The sequence below is a fragment of the Fusarium graminearum genome, chromosome 2 (assembly GCF_000240135.3).
Source record: "Fusarium graminearum PH-1 chromosome 2, whole genome shotgun sequence".
Lineage (NCBI taxonomy): Eukaryota > Fungi > Ascomycota > Sordariomycetes > Hypocreales > Nectriaceae > Fusarium > Fusarium graminearum.
Window position 1 is genome coordinate 5554054 of NC_026475.1, and position 26889 is coordinate 5580942.

Below are 26889 nucleotides of genomic sequence, written 5' to 3' on the forward strand. Positions count from 1 at the left end.
GCATGTGTTATTGTGATTATATCTGCCACATTGTGTGCCTTGGCATCTGCAAGAAACATGTAGATTAGTTGCTTCTTCTCCTGATTTCCCTTAGAAATTGAGAAAACATTGTATCATAGCAAAGCATTCTTCGAAGTAGATCGGTTCAAGCTTTTAATACAATTGAATATTCAAAAATATTTATTTACTGGAAAAGAAACGAAGAAGCTCAACAACCAAAGCTCAAGGCCGTACAAGGGCGCTCCCCTGATACAACAACCGGTAACTATCTAGTGAAGATGTCTTCTGGGTCGACAGGGAGAGCGCTTAGTTGTTGTTTGCTCACTGGTGCTCTCGACAGTGCTTGTTGGCTCATCGGTCGTGGCGAACTCAGTGGTAGTGCCAAGTCTAGTTGAGGTTGTGGGATCAGTGATCATGGCAGTTGTACTTCCAACACTCGCCTCGTCGTTCGTAGTTGTTGATCCACCACTGCTAGTTGTATCTGTAGGCACATCGGCAGCGGCACTGGTAGTAGTAGTATCTTCAGTAATAGCGGTAGTGGTAGTCGTCTCTTCTGCAGTTGTCTCTGTAGCCATAGTGGTAGTGGTAGTCGTGTCTGCTGAAGTTGTCTCTGCGGCCATTGTGGTTGTTGTTGTCTCAGGGGCAACAAAGTAGATGAATGTGCCTGACTCTGTGCCCGAGGCCGAGATAGTCTGTGTGTACGGCTTCTCTCCTCTTTCAAGCGTCGTAGTCTGCTTGACATAGTTGATCTCTGCTCCGTTGGGGGCCGACGCGCAGTCGGTGCAACCATAGCCCTTGATCAGGAGGGCAGAGTCATCTCCACTGTTACCCTTGTCACATATTGCGATATATATGTCGGCTTGTAACTCTGGAACTACTGGTACGGTGAGCACTAGAGGGGGCGTTGATCTCGAGTATCCTGTGAGGCTATCTGGCGGGAATATCGCATTGGGGTCCTTCGCGATAGATGATTGCGAGTTTATTTCTTGACCGTTGAACGTTGCAATTTGGGGAGGGTCATTCTCGAAGTTGAAGATAGCGATATTGTCGGGGTTTCCGCTAGATTGAGTAAGTTAGGTTTCTACAATCACCTCAAGATAGGGCTGATACATACCCATCGGGCTCATTAGTAGCAAAGACGAACTCAATGCGAATCCCATTGTACCCAGCACCAGGAATGACCCCAGCATATACAATAGCAGCATTCGTACTGCCATCGCCGCAAAATGCGATCGCCCCGTCACCCCCATTATCCACATTGCCGTCTCCTCCAGGCATGGCTCCAGATGTCTGACCTGTAGTTAGGATACCGCCATTTCCGATACCAAAGGGACCATCGGTAAAGGCCCCTACGGAGTCCGCTGGGGCGCGCAAGTCCCAGTTCACCAATGACAATCCAGGACCATTGAAAATGGTCTGGGCTAAGCTCTTGCCAGTAGTATCTCGGTCCACCGTGACAGCGAAGCCGTTGCAGAGGAACGGTAGAGCCAGGAAGGCCGCCAGACGTCTAGCCTCAACCGATCTCATCTTGGCAAATGTTGGAAGTTGGTGAGTCACGGTCTTGTGGGGAAGAGATTTGATTTGCACTACTTCTGCAGTGACAAGGAGAGAATGGGTTTTGTTTAACCTCTAGGGATATGGGGTTGATATCTACGAAGAAGGTTGGACCCCTATTCTTGCGCCTAAATACCTAAAACATGCAGAATTTGCCAGTTAGTCAAAGTGCGTTTAATTCAGTTGTGGCTGAGAAGATTACAAGCTTATCCTACTATCGAATGTATGTGGAGATTACCAGGTGCTATTTTATCCTTTATTTACTATTTGCCTATTATTTGCTTCTTCTCTAATACAGGAGCATTGGTCTAGACTTTCGATAGTTCGCCGTTGGAGTTACTGTTAGTGTCAGAAGTCCACTTGTTTGTCTTGCCTAACTTGAAAAACGGTGGCTAGAACACACGCTACAGCTATACTGTAATGCTAGCGCTTTCCTTACCTTGGAGAAGCGTTCAGTAAAGAGGATCCATAAAGTAATAGCCTACACTAACGTCATTAATATATAAATTATTGATTTATTGTCCACATTGATAGAATAATGCACTGATGACTCCAGCTCCTCCTATAGTTAACTTAATATAGGTTCTGCATTGTTTTGATAGACATCATCGTATAATTGTCAGTTCGGTACTGCTAAATGCTATCTTCCATCAATCACTATGATCTATGCATTCAATGCACATTCATTCATATAAAGCTTCTTCTTCATCACATATTACTAGACTCAGAGCTCTTTCTCTCCATGCACAGCTCATCGCCATATTACAACATGTGCTCCTCATCAGTGGCGCACCCTCACACACTCAATCTTTCGCTTGACTCAGAGGTTGATACATTCAAACCCTGAGTCACTGATTTTGGTATTCCTCACGGAGTATCTCCATCTGAGGCCCAGCAGTTTTATTGTAATCCCGATATTCTGGCGTTATGGCCAGTTTTCCTGGAAGGTTTGTATCGAAATTGATTAGTACCCTTTTAGCAATGTATCAAGTTGCTTGTGCATTTTAATTTGCTCTACAAACAAACTCTGAACTACAATCCAGTTGATATCGCCCCATTTCCAGATAAATGATTTAGTTCGAGGTTCATCGATGTTTCTGTTTGACTAATGTATTTCAGATATTGTGGCTGTGTTTCTCATGTCTATTGGAACATTATTCAAAATGCACCTGTCGCCTACTTCCTCTTCCTTTCACATCAACTACGATAATACTACACGTTAATCTAGCACTGTATGTTTGTGTATACCAAGCTGCTATGTGATCTATCCTACACATTATCTGACCTTGTTTGGTGTTTGGTACAACTGAAAAGGCAATTTTAATTATCTGACCTTATGTTAATTACATGGATGCAGTCAAGTTGATTACAGGAGAATGCAAGTCTAGGGTAATGTCTCGAGAGATAAGATTGTCGGAAATAAGATGGGACCGGTAAACCTAATCCGAGCAAGAATTGGGAATGCGGGTGACAGATCGGAACCGAGGATATCACGCGAGCAAGGCCAGACAAAGAAGGTTACCCGATGGTTCCGTGATGTTGCAGTAAGAGAGCCCAAACGGGGAAGAATGGGCGCTAATGATGGATGCATTTGCCATTGTTTCATTAGAGCTGTGGATAGAGTCGGGGAAAGACATGGTTAACTCATTGTCTGGAGTGGGTGAAGGATCCGATATTTGCAACGGTGCAAAGTCAATTTGTTATTGAAGACGCCCGTTGAGTGTAGTGAGGGATATCTTGTTCAGATCGAACGATAGATTCTCCTCTTGATCAAAGCCAAAGCAGAGTCTCCATGCCCAACAGCCTGTCAGTGTCTTGTTTATTCTGATGCCTGGGATTTAGCGCCAAGAATTGGGTACAGAATGCTGCTGCCTTGGCATGGGCTCCACTACGTCATTTGTGCCGTTTATCCGATGACGTTTAGGCAACCGAATTAATAGGTACGTACTGCATAGATTATGAGAGACAGTAAGACATAGACCCCAACCCAACTCAAATTCAAGGTGTTCAGTGGCTTATTTTACAGTAGGACACTAATCTATAGAGGTGTGCTTCTCTAGAAAACAATTGGTCAAGGGAATTGTTTGCTTCTCCAACTCTCAGTAGCGGATCGGATCGACATGGGGGAAGAGGAGTTGTTTAACCCGTTGCCATTGATACTGGGGGCGAATACCAGCCATTAAAGGGAATGAATAGAGGCAAAATGAATTGAGTTACAATAACTGTTTCACAGAATGATGTAGTGCAACGTTGACCACTCTAGAGTCAGTCACTCTCAATGTACCTCAAACCTGTTCAACCATTATAGCATCATCCAGTGTAACCCCATCCCTTGAACACGGCAGCAAAAGACAAGAAAAAGGACCCCTGCATCCACAACATAACCTTAAGTTTCCACAATTCTCCTTGTAAGCTTACCACTAAGATGTAGAGAAGCACACCATCACGCTCGAGTACGGGGATGGGTCGGGGATGAGAAATGAGACATGACCCTACCTCTGCTGATCTTTCCCCCCAACTTCATGCTGACTTGGGATTAGACTGACCTCTTCCCCCAGACCTACTGCAAAAAAACCAAAAAAAGAAAGAAAAACCAGGCGGGGAAATCTTAGCTCAATAATCTGGGGATTGGATCGACAATTCTCTCCTCAATGTTTGCCGCCCATCGGCTCAGAAACAAGCAATAGATCACTGTCTTGTCTCACCAGGGTATTTAACATTGCGCTGATCCCTCCTTCTTTCTTTTTTTCTTGGCCAGTGCAATCCATCAATTCCTTTTCCCTCTTTCTCTTACACCACTGAACATCAGAATGGATAGCAAGGAATTGGGCCCCGACGTCCCTCAAGCATCTCATGATGAGAAGCACGCTCTTGATGGAGCCCACAGCGATATTCCTCCCGGCAGCGGAGGCCGACGCGGCTCAACTGCTCTCAACATTGTCGAGAACCCATTACAGGTACGTTAAAGTCAATTCATCTTGGCGATTTCTTAGTTGCGGGTACATCTCTTGGCCTCGTGGTTCCATCTTGGCGACGATCGCCAAGTTTCTTGGCAGCCCCAGTTCCCAAATCCCTGCGCTAGACATCGTCAATCACAGTTCTCTAGTCAGAAGACTAACAGCAATTCTTCTCACAGCGCGTAACACCCGAAAAAGCCGTCAACGATGCTCGTCTCTTCGCCCAGAACCACGGTATGCCCGAACATGCAGAACTCTTTGGACGCGCTGCTCTCGTAGCCCGCGATCTAGACCGCTTCAACAATGTCAAAGAACTTCAAGAAGACGAACGACAAGCCCTCGAGTACGAGAGAGATCACAAGTGGCACGGCCCGAAGATGCTCTGGTACTCAATCGGACTGTGTGCCATTGGAGCCGCCACGCAAGGTTGGGATCAGACCGGTTCCAACGGCGCCAATCTCTCGTTTCCCAAGGAATTTGGTCTCGACGAGGAAAACAGCATCCGAGATCAATGGATTGTCGGTCTTGTCAACTCCATCATCTTTCTTACCGCTGGTCTTATGTACGTCTTGTTCCTGAATGCGATTAAAGGACATTGCTAATTTGAACAGTGGTGCATTCATCGTTGATCCTCTTAACCACTACTTTGGTCGTCGAGGTGAAATCTTCATCACCGCATGCTGTCTTACCGCAACACCTATCGCTTCCGGCTTCACTCACTCATGGCAAACCCTTTTCGCTGTACGCTTCGTGATGGGCATCGGCATTGGAGCAAAAAACGCTACCGTCCCTATCTACTCAGCTGAGATGGCTCCCGCACGCATCCGTGGTGCCCTAGTCATGTTCTGGCAGTTGTGGGTCGTCATCGGAATCTTCCTCGGCTTCTGCGCCAACGTTATCGTCAAAGACACTGGCCGCATCGCGTGGCGTCTGCAGCTCGGCTCTGCCTTTATCCCCTCCTTCATCTTGGGTATTGGTATCTTCTTCTGTCCTGAGTCGCCGCGTTGGCTCATGAAGCATGGCAAGCATGCCAAGGGATTCCAGTCGATGCAGAAGCTACGAGCTCACGATATCATTGCTGCGAGAGACTTTTACTACTCCTGCATTATCTACGAGGAGGAACTACTTGTCGCGAGAGGCGCCGGGTATTTCCAGCGTTTGTGGGATTGCTTTGCTGTGCCACGAATTAGACGCGCCAACTACGGTGCCTCGACTGTCATGATTGCCCAGCAGATGTGTGGTATCAACAGTAAGTCCCCAATCCTGGCTAATAACCACAGATAACTAACGAGTTGCAGTTATTTCCTTCTACAGTTCGACAATCTTTGTCAACGCTGGATACACACAGGTTGAGGCTTTGTATGCTTCGCTTGGATATGGTGCTATTCAAGTTATCGCAACAATCCCAACGTTGTTCCTCATCGACACCAAGGGACGACGAACTCTTACCCTCATTGTAAGTAATCCTGCCCTGGCACTTGGAACTAGTTACTAACTCCATCTAGACCTTCCCGTTCATGTGCATCTTCTTACTCGCTGCTGGTCTGTCTCTCCTCAACCACAGCGACAGCAGAGGTGCCCGGATTGGACCTGTTGTTCTGTACGTCTTGACACATTTCTGACATGCACTCTCACTAACTGTGTAAAGCTTCGTCTATCTCTTCACAATCGCCTACTCTCTGGGTGAAGGTCCAGTCGCCTTCCAATACTCTGCCGAAGTATTCCCCACCATCCAGCGTGAGCAGGGTATGGCCTGGGCCGTCTGCATCAACAACACCTTTGGTAAGTTTTAAGATCTATGACAAATAAAACAAAAGCACTTGTGCTAACTTTACCTGCAGCTGGTGTTCTTGGACTTACCTTCCCTCGAATGACTGCTGCCATGTCACCCACTGGAGCCTGTAAGTGTTTATCTAAGTGCACCAACATGTTCATCTGCTAACAATCCACAGTCGGATTTTACGCAGGACTCAACCTGATCGCGTGGGGCATGATCTTTTGCTTCGTCCGTGAAACCAAGCAGCTCACACTTGAGGAACTCGACCGTAAGCAGTCCATCACCCACTATTCTTTGTCCGTTGCTAACAATTGTATGCAGAGGTCTTTTCTGTCCCTACAAGTCAGTTCATCTCTTACGAGACCAAGGTCTGGCTGCCATACTTTATCAAGCGCTATATCCTCCGCAAGCAGATTGAGAAGCCCCCGAGAATCATTGAGCGAGCCGACAAGTCTCAGGACTCTGCTTGAGTGTGTTGATACGGAATAATGTTTGTTTCTGTCACGACAGTTGATTGAAAAGGGCCTAGCTTGGCTGGATGTATCTATGAATCATGATTTACTAGTTGAGTCTGGTAAATATTAAAAATGACAAATTCTTACCATCAATTATGTTGTGATTTCTCTGTATCCCGTTGAAGTGACTCCAAATGTCCAAGTTGGCACAAAAAACCTACATCGACTCCAAAACTGCATATTGCGGACTGGGCCAAGTTTCAATTTGCCTTACGTAGTTGCATTATTGCTACTTAACAATATAGGGATATTGAGAAGGCAAAGGACGTTAAGACAGGTACTACGTACGTAAGGGCGCCAACTAATTGTATCAATCTCAGGACTGAAAGTCGTCTTATCTCCTGTGAAATAATAAGGATACCAGGTGGCGTCATACGCATGTGGATGTTGTAGTCTGGCAATACGACGTGACAAATGCTGCTGATCATATCACATGGCAATAGTATGAGCGTGGATGCTGAAAGTCAAAGGTATCATATTCAAATTGTGACAAGGCTCATAGGCTAAACAAAACTAGTAAACAAACACAAACTCGTCGTTCTTGGAGTCAGTGAGATCCATAAACGCGTTCTGTCCTAACTGATCATCCGCACCCTCGGCCGCATTAGCCACATATCGGTGCTCCATGCTGAGATCCCGGATCTTGGCAGGCTTGCCATTCTTGACACGCTTGCGCTCCTGTAGCTTGTTCAAGAACATCAAGTTGACGAGTTGCAGGATGACAACTCCGACCATAGCACCAGTAATACCCATTGTCTTGGTAAGACCGGGCTTGTAGTAAGGTGCGTCCTTGGAGCTGAAGAGTAGGGGACCAATGATGTTTCCGGCAGAGACACCAATGTTGTACAGAGACATGATGACGGACTTCTTTGTGGTGCCGGCGATGTTGGAGATCATCCATGACACGATAAGCGGGTTGCCTCCGAAGAGGAAGGCCAGCATGTAGTATGCTGCCAGCAAACCGGCTGTATTATCGCGGTTGAGCTGGTGCAACATGACAGCGCCTGCGAGGACGGGCAGCATGACTGCGATAAGGAAGGCTGACTTGATACGGAATCGATGGGCAAGGTACGACGCGGGGAAAATGACGAGAAGCTGGACGGCAGCAAATGGGATGTTGAGAAGCGACGTGACGCCCTTATCGAAACCGAAGCCGCCGACAATGATGGGTCCGAAGGTGTTGGTGACAGCGGCAGTGACGTTGAGACACAAGGCCATGCCGATGAAGAGCCACGTCTTGGGTTCGATGAGCGCTTCAAAGGCCTGCGACCATGTAAAGTTGCGGCTACCAGTGCCTGTCTGATTAGCTCGCAGGCGCTCGATAGTCTGTAGCTTCTCATGCTCCGTCAAGAAACGCGCTGAGGGAATGTCGTTGTCGAGAGCCCAGTATACGACAGGTGCCGTAAGCACGGTGATGAGGCCAGCAAAGAGGAACAGAATACGCCATGAGGCAAGAGATCCGTTGATCTGGCCAAGTCCGTATGACAAGACAGCGGCAAACATGTTGGCTGCACCGTTGGTACCGTACCAACACGCGACGCGCATGGGCTGTTCAGCGCGTCGATACCATTGTGAAGTGATGACGGAAAAGAGAGGAAGACAGGCTGCTTCGAAAAGACCCAGCAAAAAGCGCGTGGCCAGTAAGCCTTCATAGGTTGTGCAAGCAGCCATACAAGCTTGTGCGGTTCCCCAACCAAAGACAAGGCTGCTCATAAAAATGCGGTGCGGGATTTTGACCATGAGCCAGGACGAGAAAGGCAGCCAGACGAGTTGTGCAATTGGAGCCATGGAGCTGACCATGGAGTACTCGTTTCCTGAGAGGTTTGTGTCCTCGCGCATGCCCCAGACAGCACCGTATCCGAGGACGGACTTGTCGAGGATTTGGAGGAAGTAGACCCATACTAGGATGGATAGGATGTGCTTGTCGGTTTTGCGGCGGAGTCGTTTGTTCTAAGAAGGTCAATTCGGGATCTGCGAGGAAGAGAGAAGCAGTATTTACATCTTCTTCTGTGACTTCGATGTGTTGAGCACCAATCATCTCGGCTGCACGGTCTGCATGGTTGCTAACGGGAACGGGCTTTGCGAGATTGGATTCGATATCTTCGGTTTGTTGTTGAGAGGGTTCATCGTCGGACTTGGAGTTACGTGACATGGTTGCGGCGAAGAAGGGAGAGCTTCGAGGGTTGAGGATGGAAGTGAAAGGATGCAAATCGAGCGGAATCAACAGTCCTTATATCTTTTTGAACCAATGCCAGTTAGTCACATTGACTTCTCAAGTTCCTTGTAGAAAATCAACAAAGTTATGGAGAACCCCACGATAGTAAAGTCTGGGGAATCTGGGGGAGGAGAACAAGTGGAACGATATTTCTTATGGAGCTGGTCTAACCAATTGACTCGCAAGCGGTGAGTCGACAGTCACCCAGACTGAAGATCATTGCTTTTCTCGACATTCACTTCCTTGGAGTCTCTTCAATGCCTCGGACAGTGATGCGAGTCATGCATGCGGGGTTTTCTAGGACGTCATTTGCCTAGCTTCAGTCTTCAATAGCCGACGACGTGGGGGCTCACAAAACTGTCGGCAATCCAAAAAGGTTAGACATTGCACCTGCAAACGGGCCGGAATTCAGCCCCGGAGGTTGACTGTCAACCTTTGGCTGGGCTGATACTGTCTGTACCTTGATCTGGTTATGTTACGTGGGGGGTTGCCGCTGGGCTCTTCTTTTGTGTGCCGGCTCCCCATGTTTAATGCCCGACATGTGAGTTCTAGAGCAGGGTTAAGATTTCCCCGCATCTTGTGCCGCAAACCGTTGTCCTTGGCCACGGCGTGAATGCCGATAGATCTGAAAACGTGGGGGTTGGAGCTGAGACAGGAAGGTTTAGCCAGGTTGGCCTTTGAACGACTCCAAATGGGAGGCTCATTAAAGCTAGAAGGACGACCTGGTTTCTTGGGCTCATCCATCATGTACTTATTGTACTTGGTGAATTTAAATAAGAGTAAATTGCGTAGCATCGTATTCACAAGAGACAAGGATACGTCAAAACAGTGGCAATCATATTCACGGCGGAGTAAGGTTACCACTTTATAAGAATGAATCCAAAATCTATATCTTCAGATCATCGAGTTTCGAACATCCTTACCATAAGGCTGCATATTCGATCGTCTCAATGCAATGCGAATGCAACTTCACATAACTGCATCAAGCTATAGGGTATTGATCAGCCAGCTTGGTCTTGTTCTTCAAGCAGTGATAGATACCTACTTCTAGCTTGGGACGTTTCAGCTAGCTCAAAGTCTAAGCATATTGTCATGCGACATCCTTTATGAGTAAGTGTTTCTTGACTAAAGAGAACGGCCCGACGACGGCTTCATTTACCCCGGATTTTCACGTCCGTGGGGGTGCTGACGCGTGGGGGTTCAGTTTGTTTGTCTCGTGTCGAGTCAAGTGGAGTTGATGGATCATGAGTGTCATTACGTTACCCAAGGTCGTCGGCGGGGAAGCCGAGAGATTCCGTAGAAAAGTCCCCTCTCAAGCATTTCTAGACCACTTGACTTCATTCCTAAATAATCACTCATCAACTCAAGTTCCAGCAAAAATGGCTAAAATCGCATCTATCGTGTACTACCGCGTGAAGCCGCGATGGCTGATGGTCAAGGTTGTCGACGAGAACGGTGAGCACGGATGGGGTGAGGCGACTCTTGAAGGTCACGATCTCGCTGTTGAAGGGTGTCTCGATGAGATGATACCTCGCATTATCGGGGAGGAAGCAAAGTAAGATACATGAAATCATATCAAAGAGTTTAAACTGACGTTCGCTCAGTGATATCGAGAACATCTGGCAGACATTTTGGCGGCATGGCTTCTACCGTGGAGGTCCGGTCTTTATGTCAGCCATGTCAGGAATTGACATTGCCTTGTGGGATCTCAAAGGTATTGTCCTCAAATTGCTAGCTCTAATTGAGTTAACTAATTTGCCCAGGTCGCAATCTGAAAGTCCCGATTTACGAGCTCCTCGGTGGAAAGGTTAGAAACAAAGTTCAAGTCTACTGTTGGATCGGAGGCGACCGTCCTTCAGACGTTGAGGCAGCTGCGTAAGTTGTTACAACTCCATAAGACTCACCCGGTCTGACAATTATTTAGTAAAAAGCGTCTGGAACAAGGCCTCACGTGCGTAAAAATGAATGCCACCGAGGACCTGGGATGGATCGACTCCCCATCAGCTCTCGATAGCACTGTTGAACGCCTCAAGCAAGTCAAGGCACTCGGTCTCGATGTCGGTCTGGACTTCCACGGACGCTGCCACAAAGCCATGGCCAAGCAGCTCGCCAGAGCACTCGAGCCTCACGGACCTTTATTTATCGAGGAACCAATTCTTTGTGAGCATCCAGAAGCTATCAAGAAGCTATCAGACCAGACCGTTATTCCCATCGCCTTCGGAGAAAGGCTATACACCCGATGGGACGTGAAGCGATTCCTGGAAGACTCAAGTGTGGATATTCTACAGCCAGATATCGCTCATGCTGGTGGAATCTCAGAAACGAAGCGCATAGCCAACATGGCAGAAGCATACGATGTCGCCATCGCGCCGCATTGTCCTTTAGGACCAGTGGCCTTCGCGGCTTCTGTGCAGGTGGCTTTATCGACACCCAATTTTGCCATCCTTGAGATGAGTTTGGGAATGCACTACAACACTGAGGCAGGTGATATTGATCTTCTTACATACCTAAAGAACCCAAGCGTCTTTGATCTTGACAGTGGATATATCAGGGCACCTACCGGTTATGGACTTGGTATTGACATTGACGAGGAAATGGTGATACGAATTGCGAAGGAGACGGAGCCCTGGCAGTGCAAGACGTTCCATGGACCCGACGGCGGGATTCGTGAGTGGTAGGGATGACATTGATGGGTGTTGAGATATTCTATCAATAAAATACAATTATTTTGAACCATTACCTTGCATTGTTCAGCTGTGTGTTATATGACTACAGAGAAAGATCTCTTAACAAAAGCTAGTAAGGATTTACACGCTGATGTAGCTCATGCTTACCTTCAAGGTGTTCCGCCAGTCGGGGTTATTTTAAATGCCTCAACCTGTATGTACACATAGTGAACAAGGTTTTAAAAAAGACTAATCATCGGGTCTCGTCTTGCAATAATGCATGCTGATCTAGGTTGAAATTAACGCAGCGTTTTTAGCGGCCTGCCCAACAAGGTTGCAACGGTCAGCCAAAGATCCAGAACATCAGCCCTCGCGTCACAACAAATAAACAGTTGGTTAAGCATATTATTTACCTTAAATGAAGACAATGCGTGGAGACAAGATCCACGCCGTTTTGGCTCGAATTGGTCATAGGCAGTGCCAAGATACCTTGATGGATACTGCTGAGTGGGACGTTGTGAACCCGGATAGACAATGGTATTCACGGATGCCAGAAATATCAGAGCAAAGGATCTTCTAGCAGCAGATATTCCGATACAGCTTGAGTTATGATTCGTTCAATGTTTTAATATGACGCCACTGAATCTTGAATTTTACCGATGTCTCGATAAAGTAACTCAATAGGCACGGTTGGGCCCTGTCGTTCCTTCGTTAGCTCCGTGACCAACAGAAAGAAACCTGGACTACCTGCAGAAACCGATTGACAATAGCTGGGATTGAAGAGATTTCCTGTTACTGTCAAGAGATGGTTGGTTGCCTGTTCCCATACCAGAGAACCCGGATGTTACGATAAACATGCCAGGGCCTGTCAACAGACATGTATAAATGCCTTCACACGCCTCCCACATTCCTATTCCTCAGCCTCATATCAACCACAACATCACTCTTGAGTCGACAATCATCAAAGATCAAATCTTTCAGCCCCAATAACACTTCAAGATGATGTTCAAGTCCACCACCGCGGCTATGCTCCTCTTCGGAGCCGCCACTGCCACTCCCCTCTTTGGCCGTGCCGAGGCCAGTCAGACCAAGTCTGCTTCTCAGTCTTCCAAGACAAGTGAGAGCAGCTCCTACAACTGGTCAGAGGGTTGGACCAAGGATTACCCCATCCACCAGTCTTGCAACGCGACACTCCGTCATCAGTTGTCCAGCGCTCTGGATGAGACTGTCCAGCTTGCTCAGCATGCCAAAGACCACATTCTGCGACATGGACACAAGTCGGAGTTTTTCACCAAGTACTTTGGAAATGCCTCCACTTCTCAGCCTATTGGATGGTACGACCGTGTTGTCAACGCTGACAAGACTGGTGTTCTCTTCCGTTGCGATGACCCTGACAAGAACTGTGCTACACAGGACGGTAAGTAGATCATAATCCAACTATTTAAACTCCATCATCTAATTGTTGTAGCATGGGCTGGACACTGGCGAGGCGACAATGCCACCTCCGAGACAGTCATCTGCCCCCTCTCTTTCGAGATCCGCCGCAACCTCGACTCTGTCTGCAATCTGGGCTACACTGTCGCCAATTCCAAGTTGAACACTTTCTGGGCCACCGACCTTCTCCACCGGGTCTTGCACGTCCCCATCATCAGCGAGAAGACTGTCGATCACTTCGCTGAGAACTACACTGATGCTATTGCTCTTGCCAAGTCCGACCCCTCCAAGAGCGTCATCGACAGCGACGCACTGCAGTACTTTGCCATTGATGTTTGGGCTTATGACATCGCTGCTCCTGGTGAGGGATGCACTGGTGAGGTTGAGGATGAGACCGAAGAGGAGAAGCCTACTGCTACCAAGTCTGACTCTTCCAAGCCTAGCGCTACCAAGGAGGCCCCCAAGGAGTGCCACACTCACGACGACGGTGTTGTTCACTGCTCTTAAGCGCTGAATACACCATGATAGATATGACTTCGATTCTAATGACCCTTTTTGTTGTGCTGGAGGATGTCTGGATAGTCAGCAATATCAAGGATGAGCACGAGTAGAGACACCTGGTTATCTGCAGAGTGTTGGAACACATAGACTAAACGGCGCTGTGGCCAATTTGTTTTAATGGTAATAAAAAAAGAATTCCGTCATACGAATATTATAGTTAAATGTTTTTGTTGGGAGTTCTGTTCCTGTTGCATAACATAAAAGTTGAATTAAATCGCTGCAGTGATCCATAAGTACAGACTCCGCGCATCATGCTAGTCGTGATGTGTAGCAGAACGACCGTATATCTTCTGGTCTGCCGTTATATTAATACTCTTATCCATGTCTACCGGGTATCCATTCGCAACGAGCCCATAGGCGTAGTTGGAAATGCCGGTAGTATATCACCTGGGTCCTCCAGCCTATGAAGTCTTTCCTCCAGACTCTCTTCGCCATCCATTAACTCCAGCTGCCTATTATACAGCTCTCTTAACTCACTCCTCGTCGCCGCCATCTGCTCCCGGTATAGGCCACAATATGTCTCAAGAGTTTTGGTCCGCTCCTGTAACGCTTCTATGATCTCCCATGCTGCAGAGCTATTCTGATACAAAGCTTTTATTTGCATGGCGGACTCTTCTTCGTTACTCTCCACTGTTTCCTCGAGATCGCTGATTCTGCAGACAAGGCTTTCTGGTTGGTAGCTGCCTTTTTGTTGTAGCATTGCCTCTAGGTCCTTTACGCGCTTTTTCAGAACTGCCAAGTCGTCGCCTGTCCTTTGTATAGAGTGCGGAGAGTGGAAGCATGCGAAATGACCGCAGTAACATGTTGCGCCAGGAAGAGATGTGTTGTGATGAAACCCCATACATCCACATCGGTGGCCTTTCAATTCGGGTAACGTGAGAATGTAACGACATTGACCTTTGGGGAGTTGTGAGACATCTCCTGGTGGAGCCGAAGCTGACTGGGTAGAGCGACGATGATCGTGAGATTTCGCGTCATGACGAGGACTGTGAGCATCAGACATTTTGAGTAGATTATTTGGGTATATAAAGATAAGATGTACAGAGGAACAGAAATCCTAGTAGAAATGACATTTTATTGAGCATTCCCACTACAGTATTGCCACCGGCAGGACAGCTCACACGACCCCGCGGAAAGACCTCGGTGTCAAGGCCGAGGGGGGACGTGGGGGTCAATTCAGGAACAAAATCGGCCAACCTCGAGGTTTCTTTGATGTAAGAAATCGGAACTAAAATTTACATCCCACGATCTGCGGGGAAGCACGGATTCAGACGTCGGGATTAAACTTGGCCATGTTGTTACCGGGAGTTGTGGGGAAGAGGTCGGAAGACTGTTACCGGTATAACCGAAGTTGGTGATCAAGACAAGTGCGGAGGCGTTCAAGACATGTGATTGTGGACATTAAGGATGGATGGACATGTAATCTGTCTTATATGCAACTAATAACCAGGACATGGCTATACTACTTCGCTGCAGAACTCATCAGACGCTTGTTGATGGCCAACAAAACAGTATAAAGTGTCTCAATGGTCGTCACCTCGATCCCTAACTCCCTGCCCTTTCTAACAGGATATCCCAAGATGACCTCCACTTCCATAGGCTTTCCATTCTCGTAGTCAGTCCTCATGCTACTACCAATTGGCGGCATGCCTAGAATCTTGTCCAGAAGTTGATCAATCAGGTCATACTTAAGAGATACATCAAGAGCATTGGCAACATCGATGACCTCTTTCATCAGTCTTCGCGTCATTGGCGTTGACAAATCAGAAGAGCTCAACCACGAATGCGTGTCCGTGAGGGTGAGCGCTGTTAGGGAGTTCCAGGCTGCGTTCCACACGACCTTTTCCCAGCGTTGGACTTGGATGTCCGGAACGATTTGGAAAATGGTTTTGCCGATTGAGAGCAGTGATTCGAACTGTGAGAGGTGACTTTTGTCGAGGACTGAATCGCCGGCTTTATTCGGGTACAACCCCATCTGCATGTCTTCAGATGTAGTGTGTTCAACGATACCAGGTTGTGGCTGTCTTGCTCCAACCCACGTCTGATGAGGTTAGTCATAAAGTAAGTGACATGCATAGAGTAGGATAGACATACCACGCATGATATGATAGTTGTCTTCGGGAAACTATCCCTGAATGCATCCTCATTGCCGACACCATTCTGGATAATCACGATTGAGGTATCATCGCCAATAGCAGGTGCAACATCAGCTGCAGTACTGGCCTGATCAACTGCCTTGTTGGTGCAGATGACAAAATCGAACTTGTGGCCAGCATCTTTCACATGTCTGAGGACTGTCGACTGTTTAATATAGTGTTTGGCGACCAATTTGAGTGACTTACCGCTATCAGGCTTCACATGGTGTTTGCCATGGTTTTGGCTGTTTATGCTGATTCCATTTGCGGCGACAGCGTCGTAGTTGGATCGAGCGACCACGGTTAAGCGAACACGCTCGCTGCGACTGAGGATGAATGCGTAAAAGGAACCGATGCTTTGAGATATATTAGTATCAATGTCATGACTTGGGTATGGGTAGTTTGACATACGCTCCCAATCCATAGACCAGTACTTCCAATTTTTTATCACTCATTTTGACGATGACGACAATGTCCTGTTGGAGGGTGATGAGTGGACTTTATGGGTACTTTTCCGTGTCACCCACGAGCTTCCCCTCACTGACAATAAGCGATCTCCAAAAACAGCATCGGCTTGTCGAGACAAAGGCGTGGGGGTCACTTTTGATCGCCGAATTGCTTAAATGAAAACTGGGGATTGTCTTCGGTGGTCAATGTCCGTATCCGACAGGCAATTGAGCACAATATACAGGGTAACTAGCATGGCAATATGGTTGCGATATCTCGCTTGTCAGTGTCATCTACCCTACGCTCACTCAAAGCCGCGCCAGCTGGCGAAAGACAGGGATGATCTACAAGCGAGTCACAAAATGAGAGACGACAGCGGGAAATTAATACCTATTTTTATCGCAGATGTCTCGAAATGGTTTCTTTCTTTCTCTTGCTATTGCGATAAAATGCGTGAATCTCATTATGGAGTTGCTTATCACAAACCAACAGCACGTGACAGGCTCATCCATCAATCAGTTGGCACTACCAACCTGGCATCTACACTTGTTTTGAGATCCCAGTACTCTTTTAATCAATGATAATATCCACATACTAATATACAAGTATAGATACGAAGGAAATAAAGGTAGGCGAAGTAGGATGTACCTCACAAAGATCCATGTCCGTCGTCACATAATTGGACGGATCAAGTTAATTGCGCGGCCTTATTTCTCAAACCCGTTATCCCGTCGCATCATGCAGTAATATTATGCCAAGTAGTAACACGAGAGATCACTTTCGGCTGATTTGCTTATCTACAGCAGGTATGCGTACTCAAACCCCGCGGTATCCGGCCTCACTCAAAGTGGCTTGATGCATCAGATCAGACCAGGAGAAAGCACCTGACCCAAGGTATCATCTAAATACTCCTTACTCCCACTTTTGCGAAGGAATCGTTTTGTCTTACCTGGATCCAACAACCATGGCAATAAAGCAAAACGGGAGAGCTCATTTGAGCAGCGACATCGACTTTATCCGGACTCCAGAAGCACCTGTCGACAGCCTCTCAACCGGCAAAAATCCAGGTGTTCCATCAACCAATGTATGTCTCTCACACCCATCATATGCAATTGCTGACAAGAAATTGCTTCCTCTATAGTCCCCCGCCATCAAAAATGCTCCTCTTCCTGCTGACGGACCCGGATACGAACAATGGTCGAATGGCTTCCTCGTCGCCGCTCTTCTAGGCATTCCTCAATGGCTATCGTGGAAACTAGGTGGCGGCCTCAAAACAGCCATATTTCTCTCTATATTCACAACAATACCTGTGTTGGCTGTAATTTGGACAGTCATGTCTCGTTACAGTCCCCGTATCAATCACGATGTCAAATTACCCGGCCGACCTGTCGAGTTCTACCTCACCTTCAAAAGCGATTCCCACCGCGCGCGATGGACAGGAACACATAAGATACCAATGGCCACATTTTTCGAGCTATACTTCACAGGACAGGTCGACCTCAACGGTGATGCGTTAGAAGTTTTCGAGTATCGACATGATTGGGCGACATTTAACTTTACCAGTGAAACATTTCGCTACATCTTGTTTACTTTCTTCCCTGATGTGGTCCTTCACCTTCGCTCACAGGATGAAGAGCAGGTGCGAACTAACTATGACAGTGGAAATGATCACTATGCTTGGTTTCTTGGCCCTCGAATGATATATACCTCTGGTATTATATCAGACCCCACGCGAGAGGAAACTCTGGAGGAAATGCAGGATAACAAACTTGCCATCGTGTGCGAAAAGATCAGCTTGAAAGAAGGAGACACACTTCTCGATATTGGCTGCGGCTGGGGTACCCTGGCCAAATTCGCAAGTCTCAATTACGGCGCCAAGGTTACAGGCGTGACACTCGCTCGAAATCAAGTTCAATGGGGAAATGACGGCCTTCAACAAGCCGGTATACCAGAGGAGCAGAGCAGACTGTTATGCTGTGACTATCGCGATATTCCCGAAGATCAAAAGTTCAACAAGATCACTCAATTGGAGATGGCCGAGCATGTAGGCGTACGACGTCTGACGGGCTTCTTTCGACAGTGCTACGATATGCTCGAGAACGATGGATCTATGTACGTCCAGGTTTCCGGTTTCAGAAAGGCGTGGCAGTATGAAGACTTTATTTGGGGACTATTTCTCAACAAATATATCTTCCCCGGAGCGGATGCATCTACACCGTTATCTTATTATGTGGGATGTCTTGAGAGTGCCGGGTTTGAAGTCAAGAGGTCAGTAATTGCACTTTTCAAACCAAGTAATATCTAACTCATGAAATCTAGTGTCGATACTATCGGTGTCCACTATTCTGGCACGCTATGGCGATGGTACCGAAATTGGCTGGGTAATGCCGACAAAGTCAAGGCCAAGTATGGAGTGCGCTGGTTCCGCGTATGTATCACGTCCAGAATTTGGTATCTGTTCACTAACAATTTTTCATCAAGATCTGGGAAATCTTTCTGGCCTATTCCACGATTGGCTCTCGTCAAGGTTCGGCCACATGCTACCAGATTGTCGTGGTGAAGAACCTCAACTCAAATCATCGCATCGATGGTGTTTACTCACAGTATGGACTTCATGGTGCTCTGGCGGCAGCAAAGGCTGCTGGAAAGAATATGTTGCCAAAGTAGGCAGATATGTTGTGCTAAACCGACGGCTGGGGATGGTGAATATCTCAGTCAACGATCGACCGTGGAGATGGGAGAATGGAACATCTAACAATCGGCAGTGAAGGCTGGACCTGGAAGATTGTGTAATACAATGTGGAAAACATGCAGAGAAGCGACAAGATGACTACTTGGGTAGCCCCGTTAGTGGTTTGTTTCGATCAAAATAGCAAGTATTATTTCCTATCAACCAATACCGAATTGAACTTTTTTACTTTTAAACATCTTTTTATCTCGTCCAACAATGCACCATATCAACGAACCTCTGGACCTGCATTCCATCCGTTGCCCACGTTGTTAATAGTCTTATAACAGCCTCATCATCACCGCACTTTTCCCACACATAAAAGCTAAAATGCTCGTTCAAGGTCTTGATCAATCCCAACGGAAGGACCGCAAAGACCTGATTCGTCTCTGTCGCAGCATATACAGAGAATCCCGCCTCGGCAATTCCATTAGACAGTGTCTCGGCTGCCAAGTTTGCCCTGCGCGCAAGGTCAAAGTATAAATCGCCTTCGAATAACTCAGCGAATTGTGCACCAATAACTCTTCCCTTTGCCAGCAGCGAGCCGTGCTGCTTGACGAAAAACTCGTATTCAGAAGCTAGACGAGCGTCTTTAACAACAACTGCCTCGCCCAGTAGCGCGCCGTTCTTTGTGCCTCCGATCCAGAATATGTCTGTTAATTCGAGGATATCTGATAGTGTCATGTCGTTGAACTTGGATGCAAGGGCAGTGCCAATACGAGCTCCATCAAGGAACAGAATAAGACCATTCTTTTCGCACACTTCTTTTATCGCAGCCATCTCGTTTCTTGTATATATCGTGCCGATCTCGGTCGCATTCGAGATGTATACTAACTTGGGCTTGGCCATATGTGGGAAATGCCAATTATCGTCCAGCGCCCGCTCAATGGATTGAGGGGTAAGTTTGCCATTGACAGGAGCAACATTTATTATCTTGTGGCCACTAGCTTCCACGGCACCTGTTTCTCTCGTCACGATATGTCCAGAGCTTGCAGCAATGACGGCTTCGTGGGGACGCAGACATGCGGCGATGGAGATGGCGTTGGCTGATGTGCCGCTGGGTACGAAGAAGATGCCGACATCGTCACGGCCGAGATGAGCTCGGATTCGCTTCCGTGCAAGATCGCAGTATGTGTCATTGCCGTAACCGGTCTCTTGGGTAGTATTGCTGGCGATGAGAGCTTTGAGGAGGGCTGGATGTGCGCCTTCACTGTAGTCATCCATGAGGCCATAGCGAGAGATTGGGGTTGGTATTTGGGAAGGCATCGTGAATGTGATTGAGGTTCGGATGTTTGATGATCTTGTTAGTGTGGCAGACTAATTAATTAATTAGCTGTGGCAATTCTATATAGAATATTCCATCTCCACTCGATGATGCATAGAATGGGGTCGTTAGTAATTGCGCTGTTAGTCAACCGTCGCTTGTGGGTCAATTGTTACTCAACAATCCGTGACACTTGCCAAACCATTGCATGCAATTCTACACCGTGTCTTTCGTATTGATAATAAGTTGGACCGAATCGTATCATGTGGTAGCTTTCAAATTTCTTCAATTGCGCTGCTGACGACAACCGGCCCGGCAACGACAGCTCACCTGACCTCGCTCACACCGCGGGACCCATAGAAATCGTACTAGATGCATCGAGAGAAAAGTCGATGAAGCTTCTATAAGTCTCCACTGTAGATGGGTCAAGAGGTTTCGGGTACGTAAGTATCTTTTGATACTTTGGCTTGAGAGGCATCCCAGACGCTGTCAGGTCTCCCGCTTGATCCCACAGCTCCGGATACTTTTCGAAGAAAGCGGGGTCAATCTTGTAATATCCTGCTCCCTTGTCCATATTCAGCTTGTTGAACGCTGCTCTTGCGTATGCCGGTGAAGAAAACAGGGTTGAGATATCCGGAGCAGGAAGCAGGGCAGACACAGACTCGTCCCCAGATGAGCGAGACATTGTGTTGATGAGATCCGTGACACGAACGTAGACTGTTATTGGCGGGGCACCCAGTATTAGGTCTGACATGAGCGCCTCTACCACGTAGCCTGTCACCGCATCGCAGAAAATCTGGTCAATGTGCGGATTGGCCGAGTGTAGCTGAATCAGCCGATCTCGTATCGATGGGAACGGTATCCAATCGATTATACCAGGGTGAGGATTTTCCAGCTGTGCTTTGGTAGGCCTGTATCGAGGATGGAGCTTATTATACGTTGCTGCCGAAGGATAGAGTTGCCAGGCGGTGAGCTCGATGATATGGTAGAAACGTGTCTTGGCATACCATGCCATCACGTCTGGGCGGGTCATGCTGTTGAACATGGAGAGAACCATTAATACTGGCTGGTAAACGCTATAAACTGTTAATGATAACCATTCAAGAACAACGAGGGTAAAAGTACCTTTGCATCGGATGATGACTCTCTGGAACAAAACCGAGAGTATTGAGCTTAGATTTCAGCATTTTCTGAAGCAATTGTATATGATCCGAAAAGGGAGAGTTTGTGAATGCATAATCTTTGCCCAGTACAAGATTTGTTTCTTCCGTTGCATTGATGGCCGTAATATAAGGCTCTAGACCCATCTGGTACTGGTGACTCCATATGTTGGGTATCTGGGAGTATAAAGGGTTCGTTCCTGTGACGTTGATGAGTTCCGACGTAAGAACATTTGCTGGCTCTGGTGCTGACTCTGTACACATTTTGTTAGGTGTTAAGCTTAGTGTATCAACAATGCTATCACTTACGTCCAGCGTCTGCTGAAGCAAAAGGCACTTCAAAGTCAAGTATAGATGGATCAAACGACTCCAGATCCAATGAACTCATTGAAGAAATTGACGCATGTTGATCCCTCTTCCTGTCCAGCGCATGTCGTTCTAGATCCGCTTCATCCGGTGAATGGCTGCCGTCCTTGGTGTCGTCCAGCGTCTTAGTAACGGAGTCACTCAGTAGCTGAACCGAAGCCAAGACTTTTGACATCTTAGCCTGAACATCAATCAATTGCTGTCTCAAAATCTTGTTTTCTTTCTGCAGCGCCTCCACTCGCTCGCTATCAGGCCTTTGATCTGCATTGACGCGGTTGCGCAACTCTCTGATGCATTCCGCTTGTCTGCGACGAAAGGCCCGCTGGGAGAGCCGATTACGGAGCTTCCTACAAAGCCTAATGTTAACGTGTGAGGATGCGGGGAAGGGGAGGGTTTGTTGATTACTTTCTCTCTGCTTCACTGATGGGAGCACTTTTGTCGTCGGCTTGGGACGTGCTCGGTGAGTCCATGATGGTTCGGTGTGCGATGCCTAGATACAGGACAGCGACGGTGAACTGCACCGTAGTCTGGATCTGATCTGGTCGGCATTCGGAAAGTGACTGGATCTTTTCACTGGGGTCTCAATTCCGGTCTTATACGGTTAGGATCGGCGGTTCGGACTGACCCGTCTGTTTGGGTTCCACGCTAGCCTTAGAATAACTGTCAGCTAATCGCGTCTCATGCTGACACTCTTCGAAGAGAGGGGCATGAAAACTCAATATCAAGAACGAACATTGGTCCCACAGAGACACGGTACATAGCATCTGGTGTAAACTCCAAGCTCATTTTAGGTAGCCAGAGCACTCGAATTTTTAACGATGGAAGCCAATAAGAAGTTGGCAACTCTAGAGGGAGATGATTTCGCCGAGGAGATGATGGCAATCATTAAGGCAGCGTGCGATGCAAACTCCGAGCAAAATTATGACGATTCGAAAGACGATTTCTTTAGTATCATCAGGGTACGGGCGATGGAGCCACCGGTCATAGCATCTCTATCATCCGTTCTTACGTCACCGATCGAGGACGGTGATATGACTTCACTCAAGATGCACCAACTCGTTTTCTACTCCATCATATCAAAACTATCTCTTGAGCAGCTGCAGCCTTATCGATCTACCATAAAGATAATTATGGGATTCGACATATCCTCTTTCGAGTCCCGGTCCAGTCACTACGCGCAAACAATGCATCTCGTCAATAACGCAAGGCTGCTGGACCGTTTTATAGAGAACCCAGAGGATGTTTGGGTTCCTGAGAACAAATTCGATTGTATCTCTTACCGGACTTTATGGGAACGGGTAAATACTGCGGAGCAGATGCGCCCGTATATGCATGATCTGTTCAACTGGCAACTGGACGCGTGTCACCCGCCATTCAGACCCTGCCGTGAGCAACTGGCACGGTTCCCCGAAGTGTCTGCTGCCGTTGCTGCGGAGGTCATGAATGTGGCGGTTGAAGATTTCGAACACCAACACTTCTTGGTTGATTTCGTTTCAGAGTGTGTGCCTGCTGGGAAAGCTTGGTATCCGATGCGGGATCCTGTGGAACAAATGGTACGAGTACTGGAAGGTAAAAGCAAAGAGCATCTTGTGAAAGACGGAGAAGAGGATTACCTTGAAGAAGCAAAGGATTGGTTAGAAGTTCTGAGGAAGTGGGAGAGCAATAACTAAATCGAAAGGTGAACAGTGGTCAGCATCTGAGCAAGAGGTAGAAACATGCCTTGAACAATTGGGGGTATTAGAAGCTTGATAAGCTTTAAATTCAACAAAATATGCACATGAGTCGATTCTCTATAATCTAGTTAACACAACATGTGGAAAAAAAATGCAGATGCATCTCATACTATACAAGAACAATTTCCTTCTCATCATAACCGTTTTTTTCAGCTCGAGATGCCATGACTGCCTGACCATCCATGAACTTGTACATGTAGCATTGTCCTACCACCTGATACTCTCCAGCACCCCCCTTTGGCCTTAACACAAACGGGATATCAGCACCGAGAAGCACAGCACAGATATCCCCAGACTGCATAGCGGAAGGCCCCATTCCCCAATAGCCATCCTTCGTATTGAAGAACCGCCTATTGACAGCATGGGACTTGAAACTAGGCGTAAAGGATTTGCCGACTTCCAGCACAGTGCTCAGGTTCCAGAAGCCATCGCCTTGTTTTGGCACCAGATGGGCTTGGTAGAAACCATTGTTAAGGTGCATACAATAGCCGGCCAACTGCTCAACAACTCGTTCACGCCCGTCTAGAGGTTGGTTCCCTCTTATCTTGTAGTGACAGGATAATGTCGATGCAAATGCCGCTAGGACCTCCTTGGGTGAATACGGGTTGGGTCTCCGTCCTGCCAAATCCCAACACAAGTCAACAAGCAGGCCGCCAAAATTCTTTTCAACATCAAAGTCCGGCGACTCCATCGTTCGTGTGAACTGGTCAATCTCGCCAATTATAATCCCAGATACTTTAAGTCGATGACCATCAGCGTAGGTCTTGAAAGTCTTGCCTTCTTCCTTTCGGAGACTAGCATCCCATGCTTCCCAAAACGCGTCTGCGTGGTTTTCAGTCTTCTTGTTCCACATTGGGACCCAGCTTGGATATTCAGATTCAAGTTTGAGGCTTTCTTCAGTCTGATGAGCCTGTACCAGGAAGTTCAACGAGTCCTGAGACAGGCTGGCGGCCAGCAGTCTGTGCTGTTCTTGGACGTCCAGCGAATAGTTAGCCTGTAGCCATGGAGCTTTTGTGATAGGATTCCTAGCTTTTGGGTGACCCAAAAAGGCATACACATGATCCAGCTGGTTCGTGGCATTGAAGTACCGTGAAGCCTCAAGAACAAGGACAAAGTCAATATTGCACTGGCCAGCGATAAGTTCAGCGCAGCCCCTTAATAAAGGTGTTCGGTATATCCAGGATTCTTTCTTTTCGTACGTGGACCAGACATTCCACACAGCGTAGAGAGGTGCGCCCGAGAGCTTTTGGGATATCTCATCTCCCAATGCATGCCTTAGTTCCTCGGTGTAGTACACGTTCCAGATGAAGGAAGCAATCTCGCCAAATTCGATACTGCTGTCTCCCCATATTGCTGTTGCTGAGCCTGCAAGGCCGACTTCTTGAAGGACCCACACGCGGGAAAACCATGATAGATCAAAGAGTTTCCCAACACAGTCTGTTCCCTTCTCGCCAAGCACAGAGCGATGGACTGATCGCCTTCCGATAGGTCTTGACATTGCTCGAGGCTCTGGATCAGATTCTGTTTTCATGTATATTGTGCCCATTTCCTTTTCGTCGGGGTAAAAGTACTCTTTGTCTGTTTTAGTATATAGCTTGTAGTTGATTGTCTGCAAGCAGCGGAACGCCTCGGATGCAGAGGTCGTAGGATCGGGACCCAGCCACACAACGACATGATGGGCATTGTCATAGATATCACCCATCAAGTCAACTTGGTGGCCTTTCTCAGCATTGTCATTCTGGTTGATACAGATTGCATCTGCCCAGGCAACCTGCGCCTCGTCGAGCTTTCGAAGACGACGTAGCCCATCTGAGAGACTACGTGTGATCCGACAGGCATGTCCTGATAGCTCAAGGTCTCCAACTTTATCTGGATTCCCCCAGACGTACGACAGAGCTGTATATGGTGTTGAATTGTCTAGGTCAGACACGAAAACCTCGCATGCTAGAGCATCGTCGGTCGAGCCTGGGAGGATCCTAAGCAACCGAAAGTTTCGCCCGGGTGGGATACCGGTGTATGTAAAAGATTCAGAGTCCATGACTTGTTCAATCTAGACAGGGCAAGCAATAGCTGGGTATTGTTAGATATGAGAAGAAGGCAAGTATGGAGCTCGCACGATGGTAAAATCCCCACCCGTGAATAATCTGCCTGAGGGGTTTGTCGCTTACTTGAATCCTTCGCTGGCATAGCCCCACAAAGAATCACGGACATGATTCTGACGCCTTGGCTGAATCAAATCAGCAGTACTTAATCAAGCTTTGCTATGAGTCAAGATCTTATGCTCAAAGAGTCAGTCTTACTTATAGCTTCTCAGATAATCGTCGAATTGTGGAATTCGATGCTGATATATATTCGCAACTTCTGATAAACACCACAAATACTTCCGATGGTAATCTAATTAAATCAAGTCGACATATGAACTACGGCAGTGTAACGATATCTGGATATATATTCTATATTTTGGAATGAACGCATTCATGTGGTTAACTAGAGAGATGGATCACTCGGTATTTATTAACTATACAATCTTGATAACTATAAGTACAATTATTACTTCGCATATGCAGGAGGATTCTGATCATTAGAGTAGGGCGGCAGAGAGTCTAATGGCACCTCTTGTGCTCTATTCCTCTCTTTTCTCATCTTCCTTCTGTTCCAAAAACACAAACAAAACATACAAGTGAATAAAGCCCCAACGATAATGGGTACGGCAATCATGAGGAAAACGTAGATAGGGTCAAGAGGCCCTTCACCTTCTCTTGGTCCAGACCATGGCTGAGGAGTTTCCCGAGATTGAATTTTCTGTTCGCTACTTGTTGCGGGTGGTTCTGGTGAAAGTGCGGTCATGTCAGAAGCATCCCAACTGATAGGCAATGCTTGGTGTACCATCATATTACCAACACCGTGTAAAGCAGTGGTTTTTGCACTTCTGTTGTCGTCTCTATCGCTTTCCGACCAGTGTTCACGTAGCCTTGAGACCACCGAACTCGTCGATCGGGAATGTTTATTGAGAGATCTCAATTTGTAGCCACTGGAAATTGACGTCAGTTTATCACTCATCCAATATCTTTCTGGACACACTGACCTTGCGCAATGATATGCGGCAATGAACACTGTCGAGAATTGGGTTGCTCGGACGATGGCATTATAGTTCCAGCCTGATGGACAATAAGTTGTGTTGAAAGTCTGGTAATTTTGTTGTCAAAACCCTCCAAGGTGGCTGTTTTTCGCATTACAGGAAGGAACGACTTATTTATCTATGACAAATTTGCCGAATCTACATTGTCGATGGGCTGTTAGTTCGGGCATGTCACAAAGCTGCGCCCCGGGCTGTGTCTCGTCAGGGTATCATTTAACCCCCTGCTAGCTTAATTGTT

The 26889-nt window shown here is 47.3% G+C and overlaps 14 protein-coding genes across 14 annotated transcripts; 5 read left to right on the forward strand and 9 right to left on the reverse strand.

Annotated features, from left to right (window-relative positions):
- Positions 1-269: 269 nt before the first annotated feature.
- On the reverse strand, positions 270-1527 carry FGSG_03958 (uncharacterized protein; the record flags this gene model as incomplete). Its single annotated transcript, XM_011323403.1, has 2 exons — positions 270-1059; positions 1115-1527. The coding sequence occupies 2 exons, from the start codon at positions 1525-1527 to the stop codon at positions 270-272; spliced, it is 1203 nt and encodes a 400-aa protein (XP_011321705.1).
- A 2783-nt stretch (positions 1528-4310) lies between these two features.
- Positions 4311-6897, forward strand: FGSG_03957 (uncharacterized protein). Its single transcript, XM_011323404.1, has 9 exons — positions 4311-4511; positions 4691-5073; positions 5123-5760; positions 5810-5967; positions 6017-6111; positions 6160-6293; positions 6353-6412; positions 6464-6556; positions 6610-6897. Exons 1-9 carry the CDS (start codon positions 4365-4367, stop codon positions 6756-6758), a joined length of 1857 nt encoding a protein of 618 aa, XP_011321706.1. The 5' UTR covers positions 4311-4364; the 3' UTR covers positions 6759-6897.
- A 419-nt stretch (positions 6898-7316) lies between these two features.
- On the reverse strand, positions 7317-8955 carry FGSG_03956 (uncharacterized protein; the record flags this gene model as incomplete). The annotated part of the gene is made up of 2 exons (XM_011323405.1): positions 7317-8753; positions 8803-8955. The coding sequence occupies 2 exons, from the start codon at positions 8953-8955 to the stop codon at positions 7317-7319; spliced, it is 1590 nt and encodes a 529-aa protein (XP_011321707.1).
- Positions 8956-9426: 471 nt separating this feature from the next.
- FGSG_12343 (uncharacterized protein) lies at positions 9427-9762 on the reverse strand (the record flags this gene model as incomplete). The annotated part of the gene is made up of 1 exon (XM_011323406.1): positions 9427-9762. The coding sequence occupies one exon, from the start codon at positions 9760-9762 to the stop codon at positions 9427-9429; it is 336 nt and encodes a 111-aa protein (XP_011321708.1).
- Positions 9763-10397: 635 nt separating this feature from the next.
- On the forward strand, positions 10398-11696 carry FGSG_03955 (uncharacterized protein; the record flags this gene model as incomplete). The annotated part of the gene is made up of 4 exons (XM_011323407.1): positions 10398-10573; positions 10623-10675; positions 10782-10893; positions 10943-11696. The coding sequence occupies 4 exons, from the start codon at positions 10398-10400 to the stop codon at positions 11694-11696; spliced, it is 1095 nt and encodes a 364-aa protein (XP_011321709.1).
- Positions 11697-12683: 987 nt separating this feature from the next.
- FGSG_03954 (uncharacterized protein) lies at positions 12684-13823 on the forward strand (the record flags this gene model as incomplete). The annotated part of the gene is made up of 2 exons (XM_011323408.1): positions 12684-13101; positions 13153-13823. 2 exons carry the CDS (start codon positions 12684-12686, stop codon positions 13623-13625), a joined length of 891 nt encoding a protein of 296 aa, XP_011321710.1. The 3' UTR covers positions 13626-13823.
- A 181-nt stretch (positions 13824-14004) lies between these two features.
- Positions 14005-14682, reverse strand: FGSG_03953 (uncharacterized protein; the record flags this gene model as incomplete). Its single annotated transcript, XM_011323409.1, has 2 exons — positions 14005-14426; positions 14523-14682. The coding sequence occupies 2 exons, from the start codon at positions 14680-14682 to the stop codon at positions 14005-14007; spliced, it is 582 nt and encodes a 193-aa protein (XP_011321711.1).
- A 459-nt stretch (positions 14683-15141) lies between these two features.
- On the reverse strand, positions 15142-16269 carry FGSG_03952 (uncharacterized protein; the record flags this gene model as incomplete). Its single annotated transcript, XM_011323410.1, has 4 exons — positions 15142-15720; positions 15774-15973; positions 16022-16170; positions 16226-16269. The coding sequence occupies 4 exons, from the start codon at positions 16267-16269 to the stop codon at positions 15142-15144; spliced, it is 972 nt and encodes a 323-aa protein (XP_011321712.1).
- A 956-nt stretch (positions 16270-17225) lies between these two features.
- On the forward strand, positions 17226-18928 carry FGSG_03951 (uncharacterized protein; the record flags this gene model as incomplete). Its single annotated transcript, XM_011323411.1, has 4 exons — positions 17226-17345; positions 17403-18529; positions 18581-18689; positions 18743-18928. 4 exons carry the CDS (start codon positions 17226-17228, stop codon positions 18926-18928), a joined length of 1542 nt encoding a protein of 513 aa, XP_011321713.1.
- Positions 18929-19139: 211 nt separating this feature from the next.
- FGSG_12344 (uncharacterized protein) lies at positions 19140-20283 on the reverse strand. The gene has a single exon (XM_011323412.1). It carries the CDS (start codon positions 20253-20255, stop codon positions 19194-19196), a length of 1062 nt encoding a protein of 353 aa, XP_011321714.1. The 5' UTR covers positions 20256-20283; the 3' UTR covers positions 19140-19193.
- A 310-nt stretch (positions 20284-20593) lies between these two features.
- FGSG_12345 (uncharacterized protein) lies at positions 20594-22249 on the reverse strand (the record flags this gene model as incomplete). Its single annotated transcript, XM_011323413.1, has 4 exons — positions 20594-21329; positions 21379-21667; positions 21723-22126; positions 22185-22249. The coding sequence occupies 4 exons, from the start codon at positions 22247-22249 to the stop codon at positions 20594-20596; spliced, it is 1494 nt and encodes a 497-aa protein (XP_011321715.1).
- Positions 22250-23107: 858 nt separating this feature from the next.
- FGSG_03949 (uncharacterized protein) lies at positions 23108-23449 on the forward strand (the record flags this gene model as incomplete). The annotated part of the gene is made up of 1 exon (XM_011323414.1): positions 23108-23449. One exon carries the CDS (start codon positions 23108-23110, stop codon positions 23447-23449), a length of 342 nt encoding a protein of 113 aa, XP_011321716.1.
- Positions 23450-23621: 172 nt separating this feature from the next.
- Positions 23622-25723, reverse strand: FGSG_12346 (uncharacterized protein; the record flags this gene model as incomplete). The annotated part of the gene is made up of 2 exons (XM_011323415.1): positions 23622-25562; positions 25646-25723. 2 exons carry the CDS (start codon positions 25721-25723, stop codon positions 23622-23624), a joined length of 2019 nt encoding a protein of 672 aa, XP_011321717.1.
- Positions 25724-26062: 339 nt separating this feature from the next.
- Positions 26063-26658, reverse strand: FGSG_12347 (uncharacterized protein; the record flags this gene model as incomplete). Its single annotated transcript, XM_011323416.1, has 2 exons — positions 26063-26543; positions 26594-26658. 2 exons carry the CDS (start codon positions 26656-26658, stop codon positions 26063-26065), a joined length of 546 nt encoding a protein of 181 aa, XP_011321718.1.
- Positions 26659-26889: the final 231 nt, after the last annotated feature.